Source organism: Lagenorhynchus albirostris, chromosome 5, assembly GCF_949774975.1.
Source record: "Lagenorhynchus albirostris chromosome 5, mLagAlb1.1, whole genome shotgun sequence".
NCBI classification, from domain to species: Eukaryota; Metazoa; Chordata; class Mammalia; order Artiodactyla; family Delphinidae; genus Lagenorhynchus; species Lagenorhynchus albirostris.
Window position 1 is genome coordinate 103,041,564 of NC_083099.1, and position 24,868 is coordinate 103,066,431.

Consider the following 24,868-nt stretch of genomic DNA (forward strand, 5'->3'; position numbering starts at 1 on the left):
TGATATGATGTATGTTTAACTGCCTTTGAAATGACAATGTTCTTTCCCATATATATAAAAATGCATGCAGAGAAAAAAGTTTTTCATGTAAAGTAACAAAAAATTTATCATTTTAATCTATCAATTTAAAATGTCAACAATCATATTTAAAAAAATGTTTTATTTCGTTACCAAAATGAAATCATTTAAGTTTCTCAAATGAAAAGCAAAACAGCATACTGATGAAATTATTTTTATTGTGTGAAAATGTCATAATTCATAATGATTAAGAATAAAAATGCAGCATATAACAAAATAGGCATTTACTTGTTAAAAGCCACCTGGATTTACAAAACTTTAAAAATATTTTTAGAATGCTTTAAGAATACAAATTAATTTTTGAGAGAGATATAAAACATTTATTCCATTTTATCATATATTTAATTTCAAAATCTTGAAAATGATTTTTATTTATTTTTATTAAATGGACTCAGTAATTATTGTACACTACAGTAATCACTGGTAGGAAACAAAAATTTTAAAGATTTATATCTATTCCCAAACTAGATGAATATTAAAAATGGCAAAAGTGTTAGTTTAGGTTTTAGAAAATGAATAAATGTAAATTTTACAAAATGGAACCAAAAAAGATATACAAACAAGTTTCTTCTCTAAAATCCAATTCAAAATTTACATTGTCTTCTTGTGTTGCTTTTCCTTACACTTCAGTCACGTATCAAATTTAGGTTGTTATGAATTTTGTATCTGAAATAGAACGCTTTTTCTATTCAGTGTGCTAAGTAGGTCCCATGTACAAAACTCCAAAAAACTGCATATGATGCTGACTACAGTAATAAGTGACCTGATTAATAAACGCGTTCAATGAGTTAAAAAATGTGAATAAAATGTGATGCTCTAAAGAAAATTTTAAAAGTAAATAATCGTATTAAACTGTCTTAGACATACTTAATCATGTTATTGTCAGATACCAGTATAAGTCTGTTAACAGTACAAGTTGCCAAACTGACCAATTTTAACAAGGTGATTACTGTTTAGGGCAGGGGTCCCCAACCCCCGGGCTGCGGACCGATACCAGTCCTTGGCCTGTTAGGAACAGGCCACAGAGCAGGTGAGGGGCAGGCGAGCAAGCGAAGCTCCATCTACCGCTCCCCATCGCCCCCCATCACTCACATTACCTCCTGAACCATCCCCCCACCGTCCATGGAAAAATTGTCTTCCACAGACGGTGTGTGTGGGGGATGGTCCCTGGTGCCAAAAAGGTTGGGGACTGCTGGGTTAGAGTATTTTCACCTTGATGTAAATGGATGCTTTTAATTAAACATTTGAATCTATTATTCAAAATATATATCTAAAAGTTTGTCTAAATGCCAGATGAGGAAGAATCCTATAGATGCCGTTCTTCAGTGCAAGAGAAGTACTATTATTTTAAATTAAGTAATTATTTTGGAATTATTTCTTTATAAATGTAATTTAAACCAACATTTCATTCTTATTTCTTTAGTACCCAAGTATTTCCCGGTTATAAAATAAAGTCTCTGGACTACAGTAGCTTTTCTGGTCTTTTTGCCTTTAATTTCAAGGCAAAAGAGAATTAGAATAACCTAAAAGAGTCACTGAAGCTTCTGATAGAACAAGGGAGTGAGAAGAAGCACCCTGATCTCTGAAAAGATCTAATCTTTGAAAGAGGTGTTTATTGGAACTTTTAATAATATCTCAGAAAACAGTTTTATTAATTTAAAAAGCATTTAAGTCAAAAGGTATTGCAAGTGTCTCTCATTTATTGGGAACATCACCAAAGAAAACAAACAACAAAAATTCAATTAATTAATTAGTGCTTTCAAATAACATAATTTGGTAAAATAAAAATCTGAGAATCGATTTTAAAAAGATATCTTAAAATAAGGTAAAATTAGGATGTATATTTCAAGAACAGTACTATTATAAAACATACCTCAAACCATATAAATATATCCTGTTTGTATAGTTCATGTCTGTCATGTAAATCAACTCCATTTTCCAGACACAGTTTAAACAAAGCATCTATAGAAAAGTGCACAGTCAATATCTTAGTAATTAAAATTCTTAAACCAAAGTTTTAGAAAAATATAAAAAGTTAAAAATTTAGGTTATAAATTCCTAAGAATTCCCTTTCCATGCACATATATCTTACAAATGTTTAAGATACAGAAATAAAGACTATTAAACAAATAGTAAAGAAAGTGTACAGAGTCCATTCGCTCTTTTTCTGAACAGCTTTTCCTTCAGGAATATGCCCATGAGTGGGGATGTATAAATCAGAGTCAACACTAATTTTTGCTAACTTGGTCCAAATGCTTGTCCCATTTGCTGGTCATTTTGCTTCTTTTTTTTCTTTGAACCATGAAGACCATGGGTAAGTAATTATCAAAACAGTCAGGTCTTTGGCTCACTGATACTGCTTGTTGTCTTGCCCCAGTCATCGATGTTCAGGGTTTTTCTCCTTTGAGAAAGAAGGTCCTCCAGCTCATCTTGCCGACCTTAACAGAGCGCATCCATATGAGCTGGTTATGATATGACGTCGTGAGAATCACTGTTAGGTCTCTGTCGCACAGCCAGGGGAGGCAGTGGCTTCCCGTAGAAGTCTGTGCAAAGAAGGGGTACCAAAAATATACAAGTCTTATGGTAAATCAAGATTTCTGACACAATTCTTTAATTTCCACCTTTAAAAGAGTAAGACACTCTGACTTTACAGGTGAAGCAATGGTTGGGGAGGACAAGGGAAAGAAAAGGCAGAATCCAAAAAAACTTGAATAAATTCAAAACACAACCACTAGCGTAAATTCATAACTCTAGGTTATAAATTAATCTCTACTTGATTTAATAAAAAGCTGCACCTAATGTATATATTATTATTATTGTTTCCAATTAAGTGTTCACATTAGAACAAAGCAAACAACAAACATCTAAAATTTATGGAACCTATTGCCAAAGCCCTGATAAAATCAGTATTTGTACAATCCATATCCTTATCCAATGGCTATTACTTCTAGGAATTTGCAGAGAAAAATTCATTAATTATCTTAGTGTTCTGGTACATAGGAATCTTTTACAATGATGCTTCAATATAGTTCATTGATTTAGGGCATATTTGATACAGAAACAGTCTTAATTTGTACTTCATAATAAGTTCCTAGCCCTTAATTACCATAAATTTAGGTTTATCAATTTAATAGCATATGGAAACCTTCAGTAAGTATTTTCTGGCCTATTACCTTAAAAATTATTCTAGAAGCACAGGTGTTCAAGATTACTTGAAATAAATATATTAAAAATATATTCAGGGGCCCATTTCCAGTTCTGCATGGGCCGGAGTTTAGCTAAGCTACTCCATGGTATTGCTGCCTCAGCATCTATTTTGTCTGGCCAAGTGGCCTGTGGGGGCCTTAAATAGATACTAGCACCTCATGCAAGAACATGCTCTAGAAAACAGCCTGCAGAATCACAGGTAAATGCTAAGTTCCTGATATGACTTCCCCAATGGCCTTCGTGATCAACTGTCTCCCTCACCTTCCCTTAGATAATACCCCAGAGGAACTTACCAAAACTCCGCTGTTTTGGTTTAAACTGACCAATCTGGCCTTAGCCTGGGAACCCCAAAGCACTCCATCCACAGACCCTAATAAAGGCATGTGGCCCAGGTACTGCAGTTCTCTCTGCCTACAGCTTGCCTTGACCTCCCACTTCTCACTGTGGAACCCTTGAAGCATGTCATGTACTTCCTTCAGGACCTGTGAGTAATTTCTCTATTTCAATTTCTCTTCTGGTCTTTTTGAACTGAGGCCAGGGGCTCTACTTAACAAACATTAATTTAGCAAAGTCCTAACAGCATTTAAGAAGCTTAGAAGTCACTCCATACTAACAAGAAGTAAACAGCTGAACAGACTAAAAAATCACCAGTTCTTCTGGGATCAGTAAGAGAGGGGAGGTCACAAAACAAACCACTGCCCTCAGTATTGGAGAGACAGGCAAACACAGGAAGTCTCAGTTTACCAGGCCAGACATTCATGAATGGAAAGTGCTGAGGGAACCAGTGTCCAGGTAGGAAAACCTGAAATGTGATTGACAAAATGCTGGATGCTCAGTGTGGACCAGCCTGAGAGTTAAAAACTCCAGGGAAATTAAGTCATAAGGGGGACCCCCCTCCCCGATATTGTGAGATTCAGCTCCAGGAGACTGAACAAATTCCCACAGTAAATACTGGAGAAAAATCCCCTCCTGCTCACAGCAGAGCAGGGGAAAAGGAACCATTATGAAATACCTTGGAGTATTTTGTTCTTAACAAGGCCCACACTCAGAGGAAACTAGTTAACCAGAGTCTAACCTGCTGGGGTATTATCAGAACCTAACCCACCTGGGGAAGAGCAATAACCAATTCCAGCTGGCCCTAGCCATTCTGCACCACTTAATGGGGGAGAAAAAAAAATTGAGAAACTCTTAAGAAGTTAACAGTCCAGAGGCACAGGCTCACTAAAAGACTTGAGACCTAATCACAGGAACATAGCATGCTTCCCCTGCCACCACACAGCACCATGGCATTACTAAAGGCCTATTTACAGTAGTTCCTTTTACCAAGTACATCATGCTGGACTATCAAGAAAAAAGTCCAGAAGGCAAAAACACAATTTGAAGAGACAGAGCAAGCGTCAAAACAAGATATGGCACTGATACTGGAATTATCAGGCCCGGTATTTAAAACAACTATGACTAATCAGCTAAGGGCTTTCATGGATGAAGTAGACAGCATGCAAGAACAGATGGGAAATGTAAGCAGAGAGATGGAAGTCCTAAGAACCAGAAAGAAATGCTTTTGGGAAAAGAGAAAAAAACACTGTAACAGAAGTGAAGAATGCGTTTGATGGGTTTATTAGTAAACTGAACATGGCTGGGAAAAGAGATATATATCAATAGAATCCTTGAAAACTAAAAAGCAAAAAGAACTGAAAAGAAAAAAAGAGAACATCCGAGAACTGTTCAAGCACCAAAGGTCTAACATACATGTAATGGGAATACCAGAAGGAGAAGAGAGAAAGGAGCAGAAGCAACAGCTGAAGCAATAATGACTGAGAATTTCCTCAAAGTAATGTCAAACACCAAACACCAGATTTAAGAAACTTAGAGAACATTGTGCAGGATAAATGTCCCCAAAACTACATCCAGGTGTATCATTTTCACATTACAGAAAATCAAGGAAAAAAAAAAATCCTGAAAGAAGCCAGGGGGGAAAAACCACTTTTCCAGTAGGTGGACAAAGGTAAGAATTACATTCAACTTCTCCCCAGAAACCATGCAAGCAAGAAGAAAGTAGAGTGAAATTTTTTAAGTATTTAGAGAAAAAAGAACTGACACCAACCTAGAATTCTATACCATGCAAAATTATTCCTCAAAAGTAAAAGAGAAATAAAAACTTTCTCAGAAAAACAAAAACTGAAGGAATCTGTTCCCATTAGACCTGCCTTGCAAGAGATGTTAAAAGTTCTTCAGACAGAAGGAAAATAATAAACATCAGAAACTCAGATTTACATAAAGAAAGAAAAAGTATCAAAGAAGAAATATGTAAAGGTAAAATGAAAACTTATTTTTCATATTCTTAATTGATCCAACAGATAACAGTTTGTTCAAAATATTAATAGCAACAATGTATCTGATTATATATACTTATATGCATATCTTATGTACATATATGCTTATATATAAATGCTTATGTATGCTTATATATGCTTATATATATGCTTATATATAAATCAATGATGATAGCAATGAAACAAGGGACAGGAGGAAAGAATTAGGATTCTTTGGTTATTACAGGTATTCACACTACCCATTAAGTTGTATAGTATTATTTGAAAGTGGACTTGGATTCGTTGTGAATGTATATTGCAAACTCTAGGGCTGCCACTAAAAAAAAGGCCATGACAAAGGAGGCAAGAATATACAATGGAGAAAAGACAGCCTCTTCAATATATGGTACTGGGAAAACTGGAGAGTTACACGCAAAATAATCAAACTGGATTACCTTCTCACACCATATACAAAAATAAATTTTAAATGACTAAAGACTTAAATGTAAAATGTGAAACCATAAAAATCCTAGAAGAAAACATAGGCAGTGCACTCTATGACATCAGTCTTAACGATATTTTTTGGATATGTCTCCTCAGTCAAGGGAAACAAAAGCAAAAATAAACAAATGGGACTACATCAAACTAAAAAGCTTTTGCATAGCAAGGAAATTATGAACAAAACGAAAGCCTACTGAATGGGAGAAGATATTTGCAAATGATATATCCAATAAGGGGTTAACATCTGAATATACAAAGAATTCATGCAACTCAACATCAAAAAAACAAACAATCCAATTAAAAAATGGGCTAGAGGACCTAAATAGACATTATTCCAAAGAAAACAGACAGATGGCCAACAGACATGTGAATAGTTGCTCAACATCACTATCATCAGGGAAATGCAAATTAAAACCACAATGAGATATCACCTCACACTTGTCAGAATGGCTATCATCAAAAACAACACAAATAACAAATGTTGGTGAAGATGTGGAGAAAAGGGAACCTCATGCACTGTTGGTGGGAAAGTAAACAGCACAGCAGCCACTATGAAAAACAGTATGGAAGTTCCTCAAAAAATTAGAAATAGAACTACCATACAGTCCAGCAATTCCACTTCTGGGTATTTTTCCAAAAAAAACAAAAACACTAATTCAAAAAGATATGTGCACCCCCCTTATTCATTACAGCATTATTCACAATAGCCAAGATATGAAACAACCTTAAGTGCCCATCAGTAGACGAATGGATAAAGAAGATGTGATACACATATAAACACACGCACACACACACACACACACACACACACTCACTGGAATATCACTCAGCCAGAAAAAAAAAAAGGATACCTTACCATTTTGACAACATGGATAGACCTAGAGAGTATTATGCTAAATGAAACAAGTCAGACAAATACTGTATGATATCACTGGCATGTGGAATCTAAAAAAAAAAAACAAATGAACAAACATAAAACAGAAACAGTCATAGATACAGAGAACAAATAGCTGCTGGACAGGGGAGGTGGGTAGCAAGGGCAGTAGGGTTGTTGGGGGAATGAGTGAAGTAGGTGAGGGAAATTAAGAGGTACAAATTTCCAGTTACAAAATAAATGAGTCACAGGGATGAAATGTACAGAGTGGGGAATATAGTCAATAATAATGTAGTATCTTTGTATGGTGACGAAGGTGGTCAAAAGGTACAAACTTCCAGTTATAAAATAAGTAAGTACTAGGAATGTAATGTAAAGCATGATTAATTAATTAACACTGCTGTATGTTATATATGAAAGTTGTTAAGAGAATAAATCCTAACAGTTCTCATCACAAGGAAAAAGTTTCTTTTTCTTTTGTTTTTATCTGTATGAGATGATGGATGTTCACTAAGTTTATTGTGATAATCATTTTATGATGTACGTAAGTCAAGTCATTATGCTGTATACTTTACACTTATATAGTGCTTTAAATCAATTATATCTCAATAAAACTGGAAGGAAAAAATAAAAAATAAATTAAATAATGAATCTGAATAAATTTCAATGTAAGAAAGAGAAACAGAAAATTACCATTAGGCAAATACCATAGTAATAATTATTGCAGACACAGTCCAATGATGGAGGCTAAAACTAGTAGGCTAAAGTTTGTGGAGAACAGAATATTTGCATAATCTCAAAGAATCACTTCTAAAATATTTACTAATTACAAAGAGGGAAAACAGTAACATATTACAATGTGGCAAATACCACCTTATCCAAATGATCAAGGTTAACACCACCAGTAATGAGACATACCACCATCATGTACCCCCTATTTCAAACATTTTGAACATCAGTTTGGTTAAACAGTCAGATTTGCTCTTGTGTCATCAGTTTGGTTAAACAGTCAGATTTGCCTTGTGTCATCAGTTTGCAGCCTCTACCAGAGTGTACCATAGACAATACTTGATTTGCCACAGCTATATCATTACTTAACAAAAAAAAAATTTTAAATAATAAACTGTATACTCTTGCCTCTTTAAAAAAATTAGGAGAAAATGATTGTTCAAGCAACTATAAATTTAAAGCAACTACTAAGCTGCAATGATGCTCTAACAAATCTTAATGTAATAATATAATATAATGAATTCAAAGTATGGATTTCAAAGCTGGACAGACCTAAGTTCAAATCCTGATTTTGCCACTTATAGCTATGTGACCTTGGGGTATAAGTTCCTTACACAAAAAATTGCCCATCTTACAAGGCTATTAGAAGAATTAAAATGAGATAATGTACCTAAAGTGCTTAGCAATATGCCAGTCACATAGTATATACAGTTATTACTATTGCTATAATTAAAATTATAACAGAGACAATTATTTGATAAATTTAAAGTATGCCTTTTCTAATTTCTTGATTTCAAAATTAATGAGAATTATAACACATAACAGAACTCAAGATTAAACCAGAATGAATACCGTTTCTATTATGTTTTACTTCTGGAATTTAAAAGTACCCTACTAAAAAGATAAATCACATACACATGGCAAGAAGTATCTTTTTCCCTCCCAAGAAATTATTTTTTTTTTTGCAGTTGATTCTGTATTATTTCAGAATAATTCTGTATTTAATTTAATTCTGTATTTGATTTAATTTAATCATCACAAAGAAAAAGTTTCTTTTGATTAAATGTGATTCTGTATTTAACCGCCAGAATTAAACCATTCTACACAAAATAGGTTTCTTATTGCCTTAAATGTAGGGGATATAAGTTGATCATAGTGCCCGACTGATATGACCAAACTAATTGACACACATTTTTATAAAGGGCTTCAAACTTTTTAACATACAAAATTTAATCTTGATTCATATTTTAAGATTTGAAAATATTCTTTAGTTTTGCACTTGGTATTTTTGGCTAACAGAATCTTGGATTTATTTCTCATGATGTATAACACGTAACATGTTGATAAAGTACCGATTGAGAGTATTTACAAAGTGAAGAATGCATCTGTCTTACCTGTTACACAGAGTGAAGTTTACAGAAAATAAAAGAAATTAGAAAAGTAATAAAATTAAATTGCCATCAAGGTAAATGTCTCTAATCAAAGAACAAATAAGAATCTGCCTTAATTCCTAATTTGACTACAACAAATTGTTTTTCATCTCAGTAAATTTTAAATGCCAAACCCAAATGTAGTTAACTTTTAATTATTTACCCTTGTTTGTCATGTATCTGTTGTCTCCTTGCCATCAACCACATTCAAATAAATGTGTACAAAGTTAGGGAAGAGAAGAGAATGAGATTATAAAATTGGCAACTATCAGCATCTCAGATGAAAATCTCGTGACAAACACTAAAAACTAATTTAAGCTTTTTAATTAAAAATTTAAATTTATTATACCTACTTTCTTCTCCATTAATGAAAGCAGAGTTGATTGTACATCTTTTTTTACCTAGATAAGGTATACTTTGCCTTAAAATTTATGAGAAAAAATAATACAGATATTTAAAAACTTGTGAAGTTAGGATGTCTAATTCTTTGCTCTGAAAAGTTAAGTTTATTGATACATACTTAAAATTAACTGATATATTAGAACAATGGTGGTCTTAAACTTAACTGATTATAATTCTTTCCCAGGAGTTCTAATTTAAAAATAAATACAGGAAAGCAAAGAAAAACAAAGCAAAAACAAAAAACAACCTTTTTAGCCAATTTTCAACCTCTTTTTCACTTGCTTCTAACTATAATGTTCCCCCTAGATGCTACCATTAGTTCTTTTCTCCTTATTCTACATACTTTCCCTCAGAAACAGGAAACTATCATTCTTTCAACTGCATTCATTCAGTAACCAATTACAAAACATCTATTACAGAACAAAGCATTCCTATTGTGCGATGACAACTGAAAAAACAAACTACCTACATACCCTCCCACCCACCTGTGTCCCTTTTCTCCAGAGCTCCAAAATCTTATTTGTACTGGCTTATAGAAATTTCCAAATAGATAAGCCTACACACACCTCCAGAGAAAGTTTCCTTCCTCCTCATGTATTTTCAGTCTCAGAAATAGCACCAACCTTCTAGCTCCTTGAGCCAAATAATTTCCTGTTCCTCTCTCCTTTTATCCCATACATCCATTCATTATATAGTACTTATAACTGTTCATATATTCCTTGCATACATTTTTATTCTCAATTCCAATTCCTATCTTCACTTCTCACTCTGACTACTGCAACAGCTTCTAACTGGGATCCTTACTTCAGGTGTGACCACAATCTAGTCTATACTTTACATTGTGACAAAAATTATTATCCTAAACAATAAACCTTGTAATACTATTTCTCTGCTAAAAATGTATAGTGTCTCCTGTAAAATTATAGTGAGTCCAGACATCTTAACATACATGTGAGGCCCTAAACAATCTGGCTATAAGCCATAATTCAAAGATCAGCACTCTCTATAACTTTAAACTTCCTCTTTCTTATCCATTCTACCCACATGAACCTAACTAAGCTCTAGTCACAAGTAACTTCATACTATTTTCCAAATAAGCGATGTCTTTTCCCACCTCTCCACCTCTGAATAGTCTGTTCCTTCTACTTACTGACTCTTCTCATTCTTCAAAGAGCCAGTCCTAATACCACTTTCACTGTCTAGGCAGTTTGTGCACAGTACTCCAATTATACACCATAGAACCTTTTACCATATATTGTGAATTGTCACATATACTATAGTAAGCTGGAGTATTATCTTTTCTGTTAGACTAGGATCCCCAGAAAAGTAGAATTTACGTCTTATTCATCTTGGCAACACCAATGTTTCAGGTGGTGTCAAATACAAAACAGTTGTTTGTTGGATGCCCAATTCAGTAAGAAAAAATAGTACCTGTTATATGAGAAATTAATTTTTCTCTATATACGTGTATTTATGTATATTCACTGTGTTGTTAGAAACAATTAGGTAATGCTAATATATCTGTGTGTAAACACATGCACACATGTATTTATACACACATATATTAGCATTATCTAATTGTTTCTAACAACACAGTGAATATTTAAACTGATAATGCAGTCTAGCATACACAATTTCAGAGGGTAATAAAACAGTAATTAACCTATTATAGTCAATAAAAACATCATGATGTAAAGTCAGCAACCAAAAAGACATGTGATTTCACTGTAATTTTGATATGGTCTAAGGACAAACTTTCTGTCTTTAGAATTGAAAAAAACCTTTTAATTTTCACTAATGATTATGAAGAAATATTTCATTATTGACACAGTATTCAGAAAAAGAAAGGAACCAGCACATTTAAATTTATATACTTTTTGAATAAAATATTTTATACAGTTCAATATAATTTCAAATTATATATAAGGCTTTTCTAAAGATTAAACTTCTGATTTTTTTTTCCCTAGTAAATGGGTCTTCTTAGGAAACCAAGTTCTAGATCAGGTAAACAAAGCTATCAGAAAGGAAATGTTCTTGATAAAGAAGTTTATTGAGTTACTATATACATATATAAAATTATCCTTCTGCATTTTAGAAATATTTTATTAAAAGAATCTGGGCTGATGGTCTGAAATCAGAACTTCTGCCTATTGTATAAGGCAGTTCTCTACTCCCAACTGTCCTTTCTCTAGTTTTCCAGGTGAAGTTCTTATGCCCTATACTGGCTGTACTAAACCTTGTGTTAATTTCATCCAAAAAAAAGTGTTTTCTTTAGTCAATGAAGCCTTTAGTAACTTTCTATTTAGCTGAACTTTATTTGGCTTACTGATTTGGTCTCTGATCTTACAAACTGTGTTACTCTTTACTTCATTGTAATATACAGCAGCTGAGTATCATTAGAAGCAGAGAAAGAACAATTATGCGACATTATCATTGAGTATATTGAGCATATATAGGACAATGAAGTTTTTAACACTATAAATGTACTGTCTCATATTTAAGATATTTAAAACTCTTTCCCTTTCACAACTATTTACATTAATATATAATGGATAAACACAAGCTCTGACGGTCTTTACCTCTGTATTCTAAGATAAAGGTCAAATCAAATTATATAGAGGCAAAGGGCACTTAAGAATAAAAAAATAAATAAATGAAAAAAAGTGGAGTATAATGAAAAAGGATGGTTGTGGATTTGAAAGGCTTCCAAAAGTAAAAGTTTGTTGAAGTAATGAGGTAAAGAAAAGTGAATGTGATACGTAGAGCTTTGAAAACTGATCCTTTTGCATTACCATTATGACGTGTTTCACCAAGAGGCTCAAGTTTTGGAAGTCTAGTGACTTTGGGGGTTCCCCAGCCAACTAAAGAAAAAGAAAAACATTTAAAAACACTGTTAAACAATATCTCTTTAGGTCTGTTGAGAGGATCCCTTTCTTGACAGGAATGTATATAACTTCAATATCAATTCATATATACTGAATGATGCAGTACTGAATAACCATAAACCCATTTTAAATGGCTTCTATTTAAAAATGTAATTATAGGTTGGTAATATCTGCTTAAAATTTTTATTTACCTTTCATTAAAAATATAAGCATCCTCACTACCATCATAAATAACCTTAGGCTACTATTCTAACCCCCAACAGAGACTAAAAGAAATGTACACTTATTAAATGGAATACTAGAAATGAGTCTTAAAATAATTCTCAAGGAAAATGTTACCATCTAAAGCCTTCTAGCAGGGCTAAAAGGAAACTATAAATATATACGTTTGATATTTATTGAGTATGTGAGGTACTATGCCCAGTGCTAAAAAATTACGATTATTGTGCAGTTAGTATGTCCCAGTGCTTTATATGCAGTATTCCACTTAATCCTCATAACAGCTTAGAAGGTCGGCATGAATGTTGGAAATATAATGGAAACACTCACACATCTTGGTTTCAAATGTTAACTTTCAGGATGAAAGATCTAATTTTTTAAAAGCTCATGTTAGCCATCCATTCCTTAAACTTAAATTCCTTTTAGCAATCTGGGTACTGATATTTCAAATAGGACTTGAATCCATTATAAGAAGTGCTTAGGTAAAGTTTTCTTATTAATTTTTACTTATTTTTTTACTTTCATAAAACATTTTTTCTGAATAAAAAAGCAACAGATATTTATGTTGATAAATTCTGAACAAAGTAGATGGAGCAAAAAATTCTACCTTTTTCACAATTCACAAGATAATAAATATACTGAATAAAAACTGCATAATTTCTTTCTTTTTCTTCAATGTTTAAAGCAGTATTTCTAAATTCAGTATCAACATCAATTAACTCACCAGGAGGAGGAGGTGGGGGTGGTGTTGGACTCTTAGGAACAGAGTCATCTGTATTAACAGGTTCTACACGGTGGCTCCTTTTCATTCTTAGCTTCTTAGTTTTCTTTTTACTGTTATCTGTAAGAATATAAACATGAAACTTTATGCCTCTGTGAAGAAGTTACTTCTATAATAAAAACTAAAGAACAGAATTAGAATATTGATATTATTATTACCATAGGAATATATCTTCAATTCAACTTAAAAATTGTTACCAATAATGAACTGTGAACTTGCCTTTACTAAGAATAAATTTTTAAGTGATGGTTTATTGGATGAATGATTGATGAATATGACACAAATGGCAAAAAGCCATATTTTAAGTTCTATGAAAGGTGATTTGGAATACAAAAAAAGTCGGTATTTCCAAAAGTAATATTTTTTTCCCCAAATATCATACTAAGTAAATGGAATTATCTAGCTGCAGGGATTTCCATGAAACTCAGAATGACCTGGAGAAAAAGGAGAGGAATTGGTTTGTCTCAATAGGATATACAGAATGATTCTAGGTATAAGTCCAAAAATAATCCTTTGAAATGTGAAAAAACACCCCAATCAAATCTAAACACATTATCCATGAAAATAACCCCCAAATAAGATACGCCCAATATAAATATATGTAACCAAAACTCACATTGTTAGACGTTACAGAATTGAATTTGTAATCTTTCTAAAAATAACTATTTACAGATTCTCACTTAAGCACATATGAACATTTTAAGTGCATCTGTGTTGTTAACATGTAAACTTTAACAACGTGAACCAGGAAGGCACAGTAGTTAAATAACCAAACATCACAGTCACTGAAATATTTTCACTGACAATCCCAAATTGCTAAATTTATATATATAATACATTTTCTAAAATGGAAATTATCTGTTACACAACAAGCAGCCAACATCTATGAAACCTATAAAGCAATGAGAAATACAAATATATTTAGAAACATTATTTTTCTAAGTAAATTAGTATCACTTGAGACATTTTACTCTAGATAGAAACGGAGACATCTTTTTACAATTAAAGCTGTAAGCTTTACAGCTGGGAGAAAGGAAAGAGAACCTCCAGAACCATATGGTACTTTCGGATGGGCAGTAGAACAGGGTCATGGACAAGCATAGGATACGAAGCAGAGGACCTGAAGTTGAGGGAAGTGTGTCTCAGTACAGCCGCAGATGAGACATATGATCTTAAATTACTCAACCTCTCCAAGGCCCTGGTTTCCTATTCTGTATAATGAGAATAATATACCCGAGAACTGCTATGGTAAATAGCATAGTGCTGTGTTAAATAATATTTTCAAATCATCTACCAAATCATTTTGTTCTTTAACAACATATTAGTGTTTGAAAGAGTTCTTCCAATATATTGAGAGGCCACTTTAAGTCTACTTTTTGTTTTACACTGTTGATAGAGCGATATGGGTACAAATGTGGCTACCCTAACTTCCCAAATTACAAAACTATAACTTTCAAATCTAATTATTTCTATATAGCAAAATATCCATTGAGCTAATCTGCAGCTCAGGGACTGAGATCTTATTTTCATAAACTCTTTGATACTGTACAAAAATTCTTATATACCATGGAACCATATTGCTAACTAGGAATGGCAAGGAAGCAATGATTATTGGGTATTTCCCATGTGTCAGGCCCTGTGCTAGGAACACCATAGAGTTACTTTTATTATAAGTAAACCTAAAAGCCTGGTGAAAAAAAAGATGACAACCCCATTTTAGAGAGGAGACGAAGACTGAAGAACACTATATAACGTAACATATATCTAGTAGGTGAGAAAGTCTGGATGCTACCCCAGGATGTCTTGAGTCCAAAGGCAGAGGCTCTCTCTATGATACCAAAAGATGTGAACTTCCTGTTAAATTACATAACCACTTAGAAAAAGTAAAATAATTATGAATTGAAGATGTTGTATAATATTAAAATAAGAGTAATATGGCTATTTGATAAAACTTCCAAAATGTTCAACTGATTATGTCTGCATCCTATAGAAATAACAAGCAAGTAAAGGAAATGATGCTGATCATAACATTATGAGGATTAAGAAAAACAAAACAAACCTCCAAAAGCTTTAAAGGTTTTAAATATGTTCCAAAGATTCCTGGGGCTGTGCAATATTCCAAGTTTTTGAAAATGAATTCTCAGCTGAAATTCTTTTAAGTTACAAAGGACTAGATTTTAAGGCATCATGAATAAAAACATAAATTAGCAAACTGACTAATGATTACCTAAAATTCAAGAGAAAACCATGATAAATAACGCATTTGGAGATGAAAGATCTTGCAATACATTTTTTATGAAAATAATCATGACAAATGAAAGAGGTATTTTTAAGTTTTATATATATTATTTATGTTATATGTAATATATAAAACTTAAAAATAAATAAAATAAATATAAAAATAAATAAGTATATATATTTTTAATAACTAGATTATCACCTGATTCTGATGACTGCTGGTCTGTCTCATCTTCATTTTCCAACTGCTGTGTTAATGCCTCCTTATAATTTTCTACTATTCCGAACCCATTGTTTTTTTGGCTATTGTCACTGATCTGGCTCTGTGTCTCTATTTGCTCATGGTCCATTTTATGTTTCAGGGGACAGCCATCACTGTCTTCCTCCACATTTTGCCTCTTTTTCTCTCTTTCAAGTTTTTTTTCATTCTGACAAAAATGAAATATATCATTTTTAATATAATAGTCATATCTAAGATAGTATTAAGGGAGAAATCAAATAATCCAAGAGCATTCTGTAACTTCCAGGCAATGTGATATTTCTATTAAAAAATTATTTGTTGAGTCTATCATTAAAGCATGCTAATTGTCAAACATTCAGAAAACAGAGATAGTATAAAGAAAGAAAACAAATATTACCAGTAATTTCACAATCTAGAGATGACCACTGTTTGACGTATAGTCACAAAGAGGTGCTTTTCTTTGCCTACCCCACACATGTACAGACATACACCATCCACAAACATACATAAATGTGATTGATTGTCTATATATACATATTTATGTATATTTTTAAACAAAAAAGAATTGAAATTTTAATTTAAGAATATACATTTCTTTCTTTGTCAATGAACTATAAAGTGCTTAGAATATTGCATGACACATAATAAAGTGTTAGCTATGAAAATATTATATAATGCTATATGTGTAAGCCATTACTACTTTCATCAATTATGCAATCGTTTTGAATGGTTCTATCATCTTATTTTACCAATACCCAATCAATGGACAAAGAAGTGATTTTCAACCTTTCACTATTATAAGAAATATAATCATTGAATTACTTCTTTAGAATAAATTCCTAACAGTCAAGCTGTTGGATCAATGAGTAAGCACATTTTTAAATGTGCCATACTACAAACTTTCCTTCAGAAAAACTAAAGTAAAATTACACCACAGGCAAAGGGTTGAGAGAGTGTATTTTCCCATATCTTTTTTTTTTTTTTTTGGCCTCGCCACTCGGCACGTGGGATTTTAATTCCCCAACCAGGGATCGAACCCACACCCCCTACAGTGGAACCACAGAGTTTTAACCACTGGACTGCCAGGGAAGTCCTCCCCGTGACATCTTTTTTAATGCTTTTTTAATCATTATCAATCTTTTACATCTCTGCCAAACTAATAAATATTTTTTACCTCAGTGTTGATTTATCATTGAATATTTTTATTATCAATACAACTGAAGATAAGTTATTAAATATGCTTATTGCCATTTTAATTTTTTCTTTAAAGAACTACCCATGATAACCCAATGCTCATTTTTCTACTAGAGTTTCATTATTTACACAGTAATTTTTTAAGGGTTCTTTTTTTGTTGTTTCCTGGGTCTCAAATATTTTTCATTAGGATTAGCTTGGGTTTTTTTTTCTGTCTTTAACTCTGTAGAACATCTCTTTAAATACTGAATATAATACGATCTACCTATTTTTCACTTTATGATTTGTGGCCTCATTGTCCTGCTTTGAAAGTTTCAACCTCCTCCAAGTATATACCAATGTCTAACTGTATTATGTGAGTATTTTTAAGTCTTCTTTTTTTATACATTTAAGTCTTTTGAAATTTAATTTGGTATACAGTGTTCAATAATTTTACTTTTTTCCAAATGACTGTTCAGTTGTCCCAATATCCTTTTCTCCCAGATTTGAAATGCCACATCTATCTTACACTAAATGCTTATATATAATTTGGTTTGTTACTATTGTTTCATTGATCTGTTTATCTATTCTGGAACCAATATCTCACCATTTTTATTGTCTGTGATAAAATCAAAGGAATGAATGTAAGGTAATATTTTAAAGGAGAAGTTTTTTGGGGAAGAAAAGAAAATTTGCCTGGTGAAAAAGAGAGACTATGGATAATTTATTTCCATTTATTTCATTCCTTTACTGATGATCTTCTTAAAATTACTGTATTTTAAAAGCATAATAAGTGTACTTTCCCCATGCCACTAATTAATTCAGGGACTTCAATATAAGATATTCTGTGCTGTATACCAGTATTGTTCATATCTTTATATCGTGAAAAATACAATGTTGGTAGAAGTGCTAAGGCCTTCTAAGTAATTTACAACCATGGTACTATAAAGTAATTGGTCATTATCTATAAGGTGAGCTTTATTACAAATATAGAGTAAATCAATGTTTCAAAGTAAAAAACCAAACTTGATTTTCTTTTCCTCTACCAATATTTTTAAAAGAATATAAAACTTGACAAACACAATATTTAATAGTATGGACACAAAACAATAGCTCAAGTTATTAAGACTGCTTTACTATACTTAGAAAAGCACACGCTTAAGGTAAATGCAATGGGGTTAATAAAAAGATTAAATACAGCTAACCTTCTAGTATCTAACTAACTTCAGACCAAATATCTCATATTACCAACTATTTGGCAAACACAAAGCAACACCAAAAACTCTACACTCATCTTCTTACCTGTGGAGCTGCCTCCCTCCTCAGCAGCAGCCCCAAGGAAGAAATAATCATCCACTTTTCCGGATGAGTACCTGTGTGGAAGGAGGCAGTGACAGGGAAGAGGAATAGAGAACATACAGGCGGGTCCAGCAAGCCACCTGCCACATTAAGCTCTGAGGGAACGGAGAGGAGATTTAGGAAGCTCTGTCACTGAGGAGGAATAGCTGCTGAAGGTGATTAAAGCAGGGCCAATGCAAACTCCAAACACCAGTAGCAAATGAAAACAAAGACACAGAGAGACAGACACGGGGACACGGACACACACACACACACACACACACACACACAAAACCCCATAACTTCTTCATGATTAAAATCTACACATTAATTTTGGTAAAACTTCTGACATTTAAAATTAAAATAAATAATATTCAGATATAAGAGAATTTATTATAGTCTCAAACATTAAGTATCCTAGGAAAATAACTAGAAAATCATTTATGTACTATAATGCACCATAAGCATCTAAATATTACTGTAAAGGGATAGTAATAGCAATACAGGGATAAAGATAATGTAAATATGAGTCAACATACTATTATCATATGAAATAAGTGACAAAAAAATTTATCAGAACAGTAACTGTGATAGTTGCTACATTCAATCTTTATTTTCATTCTCAGTTAATTCGGAAGTCATCTTCCCTTTTTATACTAGATCAGAAGGTAAATTTGAAGAGGAAGAAAAAGCAGCAAACCTTTAACCCATCTCCCCCATTTAATTTCTTTTACAAATAATCAACCTCTGGTGAAATACTTCTAGCTCCCTGCCTCCTTTCTGAACTTCCAACTTTATAACTTAAGACATAAAAATTACATTTGCCACCATCGCATACCTCTATGATTACAGATGTTATCGGCTGGAAAGGATTAACAATAATTGGTTCTGGGTCCAACTCAGCCAGACCACTGGTTCCATCGAGTTCAGCCTGCTCTCGCTCTCTTTGTTCTCTATTGTTTGAGGGAAAAAAATCGGAATTCCTTATGAGAAAATGCTGAACTATGTTTAAGAACATTTCCAATAGGTTTAAGGCTATTGAATTCAGTAATTTAAACATCTGGACATGGCTTTGAATTACTGAGAGATTTTCAGATATCTTTATGCAGGTAACAGGCCACTATCCCCATGTAAAGATTAATCATTTTAATTTTAAAAGAAAGAAATGCTGACAGGACTTCCCTGGTGGTGCAGTGGTTAATAATCTGCCTGCCAAGGTAGGGGACATGGGTTCGATCCCTGGTCCAGGAAGATCCCACATGCCGCAGAGCAACTATGCCCGTGTGCCACAACAACTGAGCCTGTGCTCTACAGCCGGCAAGCCACAACTACTGAGCCCGTGTGCCACAACTACTGAAGCCTGCGTGCCTAGAGCCTGCGCTCCACAACAAAGAGAAGCCATTGCAATGAGAAGCCCATGCACCACAACGAAGAGTAGACCCCGCTGGCTGCAACTCGAGAAAGCCTGCATGCAGCAATGAAGACCCAACGCAGCCAAAAAGAAAGAGAGAGAGAGAGAGAAAAATAAAAAAAAAAAAGAAATGCTGACAAAAATGACATTCCCTATGATTGAGTTATTAACATCAGTGATGCATATTAATTATTTTTCTATGTAACAAGGGTTTATATTTATCAATTTATTAATTACCCTCCCAAACAAATGCTGTCCTCTTCACTGATGTTAACCAGATAAATAAGTCCTGTTGTTAACCTTCATCTTAAGAGCTGTGTCTAGTTATATATCATAAATGAACTAGATAACAACTGTTGCTTTGCATAAGTAGAAGAGGCTATAGAAATAAGCTGCCCTATATCACTTAGATTAAATAAGTTTTTCTATATTAGTTACTACTGAGAATTTCATTACTCTGTGATTTAAAGCTAATGTTGCCCCATAGATGAAGGTAATAAGTTACTAAAAGAAGCAGCTGAAGATAGGAACATAACCATTGTAGATCTGCAACTAGACTGTATAACAATAGTATATAGTAAAACAATGTCAATGTTCATTACTACAGCACTTATTAATTAAGTTCTATGATGGAAAGATATATACTTTCATTCTGAACCTAGGAAGCCAAAATTTAGAGATCTGCAATTTACTACTTCTGTGACCTTGGATATCTATCTGGATACCTGAGCCTCTGCCTTCCCATAAATGTGGATAAAATACATAGTTCATAGGGTTATTTCAGGTAAAGTAATATATGTGAAAGCACTCTGTATATAAACATACTTACAGGACAATCATTATTTTTTTTTAATTTGTTTTTATTTTTGGCTGCGTTGGGTCTTTGTTGCTGTGCGCGGGCTTTCTCTGGTTGTGGTGAGCACGGGCCACTCTTCATTGCAGTGTGTGGGCTTCTCATTGCAGTGGCCCCTTTTTTGCTGAGCACGTGCTCTAGGCGTGCGGGCTTCAGTAGTTGTGGCACACAGGCTCAGCAGTTGTGGCTTGCGGGCTCTAGAGCGCAGGCTCAGTAGTTGTGGTGCATGGGCTTAGTTGCTCTGTGGCATGTGGGATCTTCCCGGGCCAGGGCTCGAACCCGTGTCCCCTGCATTGGCAGGCGGACTCTCAACCACTGCACCACTAGGGAAGTCCCAACAGTCACTAATGTTACTCATTTATTAGTAAGCAATTTCAGGTATCTGGTATTAATATACTATTTTCAGATACCAATAATAGCTTGTTTTACTGTTTTTTCAAAAATATCCAAACCAACAAAAAATCCAAACCTATAAGATTGTATTTAACAATAAAAAGTTTTTTTTTAATTATTCCTGTCTAAATTTAATTATGCAGTCTCTGTTCAACAGAAGACGACTCAGACCACAAGTGGCATGGCTAGGAGAAAGGAGGAAAGGGGAATGGGGTACCAGAAAAGCCTGCCATAACATGACTTGGAATATCTTTATGGAAAAAGTAAAAACTTGAAAAAAAATACTAATTAGATTTCTTTTACCCAGCTCAATTTTTTTTTCTTTTTGTTCTTCTAAGTAGAGAAAAAGCAAAGAAGCCTTTAGAAAAGTATGGCCATATATTTTATTTTTATAAATACACGGAAGGCATATTTGTATGAATGACTGGTTGTACTGAGCTTTATATCATGAAAATATACACTAGAATAGAAAATAAAGATTCTCATAGGAACTAAAACCTCATATTGTTATCAAGAGAGACTGAGATGACTGACCTACTCATGTTATTGAGCCCTTGAGGACAGAAGAGTTATCTCTCCAAATATTTTCCTTTAAGTCCTATCTCTGAATTAAATGAAAGATACCAGTAATCAGAGGATTTCCTTGACAGCATAAAGGAGCACCTCACCAAGGGCAGTTAGTGTGTTCTTGCCTACCAGGCTGCAACTGTTAAAGCAAATGGAAGGCCAATATTACTTAGGTAGATGGAAGACCACTTTGGATCTCACAGGAGCTCACTTAGAAATCTTTTTGTTTCTTCCCTCTCCTGCCATGTCAGTGGAGAAAGAAAGAGAAATCTTGGGATTAAGAACTAAATTCAACCTCTAATCAAATCTGAGTACTTTCTTCCAGCATTAACATTATTATAACTGATTCTGTGGTAGAATTTACATAAACATTTTTTTTTAATTTAGAGTTTGCTAAACTTATTTTTAAAATTTCCCTTTAGGCAACATATTTTTAAAATAATTTTAAAAGCATGTTTTAAAACCTGAGATAGTGCAATTTAGTCCACTTTCAGACAAAACAAGTGTTGAAGATCAGATTTTGCTTCAGCTGGCTGATCCACTCACTGCTTACCGTCTATCTTTGCTGAGACTAATGAAGGATTTCTCAGTCTACTGACATATTCTTTGCTATGGGAAACTGTCCTGTGCATCACAGAATGTTTAGCAGCATCCCTGGCCTCTTCCCACTAGATGCCAATTGTGCTATCAACCAAACTTAGAACCCTATCAACCAAACTTGTGCAGGTCTACAGAAATAAAAAATTTACCTAGTATCTTCCTTCATACAAAAAGAGGAACCTAAATAGACAAAACTAAAAAAATTATTAATAAAAGTGTGGTGTTTTTGATTTTTCATATGCACTGTGCTACAAAATTAATCTACTTACCTTTCTTCTCGTAATTTTCGTACTCTCTCAGCCCGCTCTCGGTTCTCTTGTTCCTCAAGAGCACGTTGTTCTGCTGTGTCTTTTTGGATGCGCTCATTTAAGGCATCAAAGTCTCTTGCAATGATATGTAGCAGCCAATAAAGGCCTTTTTTAATGGACTTGTCAATTTTCTTTCCATATCCCAAGACTGCTGAACAAGGTTCCTTAAAAACAGCAATTTGTTTGACTTAAAGATTAAAACTAAAAGATCTCTACAAAAATTTATTGACAAACCATTAAGATATAATTACTGGCAAATCAAAATTAATTAACCCATTAAATTAATGATATGAAGCACCTGCTTCAACTTACAAAACACACCTTTGAAATGATCACTACATTAGTATGTACGTAGGAGTGGAAATATTTTATGGATCATATCTGTAAGTTTTGAGAGCGATTATGACACAAAAAGTTGACAGTTAAATTTTAAACGAACTCACTGACAAAACTGAACTTACAGAAGAAAAATACTCTTACTTATTAAAAATCGCTGAAAGTTTTAATTTGTTATACCAGGGAATTTACGGCAGTACGCATCTTTTTTTATATATATATTTATTTATTTATTGCGGTACGCGGGCCTCTCACTGTTGTGGTCTCTCCCGTTGCGGAGCGCAGCCTCTGGACGCACAGGCTCAACGGCCATGGCTTACAGGCCCAGCCGCTCCGCGGCATGTGGGATCTTCCCGGACCGGGGCACGAACCCGTGTCCCCTGCATCGGCAGGCTGACTCTCAACCACTGCGCCACCCGGGAAGCCCTTTTTTTTTTTTTTTGCTGCACCGCACAGCTTGTGGAATCATAGTTCCCCAACCAGAGATCGAACCTGCACCCTTGGCAATGAAAGTGCGGAATCTTAACCACTCGACCGCCGGGGAGTTCCCAGTAACCATCTTTTACGATTGACAGCCTAACAATCATTTTCTGAAACCAGAATAAATGATTAAATCTTCAGTCCATCTTCTCAAGACTGTATGATAACTCTCCTGATATAATTTTTTAAAATTCATTATAAACTTCCCCTAAGTATAAATTTTGTATTTATACTTTTACCATTTTATAAAATTTATAGCATGACATGTTTGTATAGCTTACAGGTCCTGTCAGCAATGTCTTAAACAAAGAGCAAACCTAAAGTCTTTGAAATCATGAAAGATAGCTTATAGAAGTCAGTAACAACTAAATAGAAAACAAATATCACTGTAATAAATAATATCAAATGAACAGTGAGAAGTGTTAAAAAAACAGTGAGAACAGGTTAAAAAAATTTTTTAAAAACACTAATAAAGGGCTTCCCTGGTGGCGCAGTGGTTGAGAGTCCGCCTGCTGATGCAGGGGACACGGGTTCGTGCCCCGGTCCGGGAAGATCCCACATGCCGCAGAGCGGCTGGGCCCATGAACCATGGCCGCTGAGCCTGCGCATCCGGAGCCTGTGCAACGCAATGAGAGAGACCGCAACAGTGAGAGGCCCGCGTATCGCAAAAAAAAAAAAAAAAAAAAAAAAACACTAATAAATTATTTTGTTAGCTACCTACCCCCTAATTGCTTATCACCTTTACAAAACCTAAGTTATACCGAACATAATTCATAGGGCAGAACCCCCAAAACTTACTATTTGACATAAGCACTTGTGCTCATTGACCAGTTTTTCCAGAGACAGGCATTCAATCACATCAGCTTCTCCTAAAGCCCCTTCCTTATCTTGTTTATTTGCCAACCTAGAGAGACATAAGTAGTTTTATAGCAAATATATAATCAGACAGCCACTTAAAAGATTGTTTTGACCATGTTCTTATTCCAAAGTTTTAACCCTACTCATTACAGAACATACTGGTTTTAGAGAGTAGTGTACAATTTATTTCATTTTTCCTTTTTATTGCCGCTAAAGTAAGTCTGTAAGAATTGGCCTATAAAAGGGAAATCAGGTAAAGAGAAGTGTCAAGAAAACAAGCAATAGGTCAACAGGCCAACAAAAAAAGTACAAATAGAAAAAGAAGTGGACTAGTTTCCACAGCACTCAGCCATCAATTCCAACTTTCACATTAATTATATCCTTCCCTTAAAATACACTGCATCATGATGTAAAGGCTCTTATCCCATGTCCTTTTCTGCTTAAATACAATCTGTATCATGCTTTAAATACCCAAATATTCATTCAGAGCTTGTATTATTTGAGCTCACCTGTATTTCCACCGTGTGAGTGTGTCCACATAAATGTGCAATTTACTGGAGAAGTGAGGCCACTTTTATCTAATTTACTTAGCATAGCACTGTGCATAGAAAACCTTACACTCAATTAGGAACAAACTGAGGAACAACAAATGAA

The 24,868-nt window shown here is 33.9% G+C and overlaps 1 protein-coding gene across 4 annotated transcripts in view; it reads right to left on the minus strand.

Moving 5' to 3' along the window:
• Nucleotides 1-421: 421 nt before the first annotated feature.
• Nucleotides 422-24,868, minus strand: part of ARL13B (ADP ribosylation factor like GTPase 13B) — a 75,809-nt gene continuing 51,362 nt past the window's right edge. For 2 of the 4 annotated variants that reach the window (XM_060150739.1, XM_060150738.1), the window contains 7 exons: nt 24,155-24,260; nt 22,502-22,704; nt 19,247-19,361; nt 15,859-16,084; nt 13,362-13,478; nt 12,326-12,394; nt 422-2,621 (listed from right to left, as the gene is read on the minus strand). In XM_060150739.1, coding sequence (XP_060006722.1) covers nt 2,545-2,621; nt 12,326-12,394; nt 13,362-13,478; nt 15,859-16,084; nt 19,247-19,361; nt 22,502-22,704; nt 24,155-24,260 — 913 coding nt within the window. In that variant the 3' untranslated portion in view covers nt 422-2,544. The remainder of the gene's footprint in view (nt 2,622-12,325; nt 12,395-13,361; nt 13,479-15,858; nt 16,085-19,246; nt 19,362-22,501; nt 22,705-24,154; nt 24,261-24,868) is intronic. The other 2 variants (XM_060150735.1, XM_060150737.1) reach the window with 2 other exon arrangements.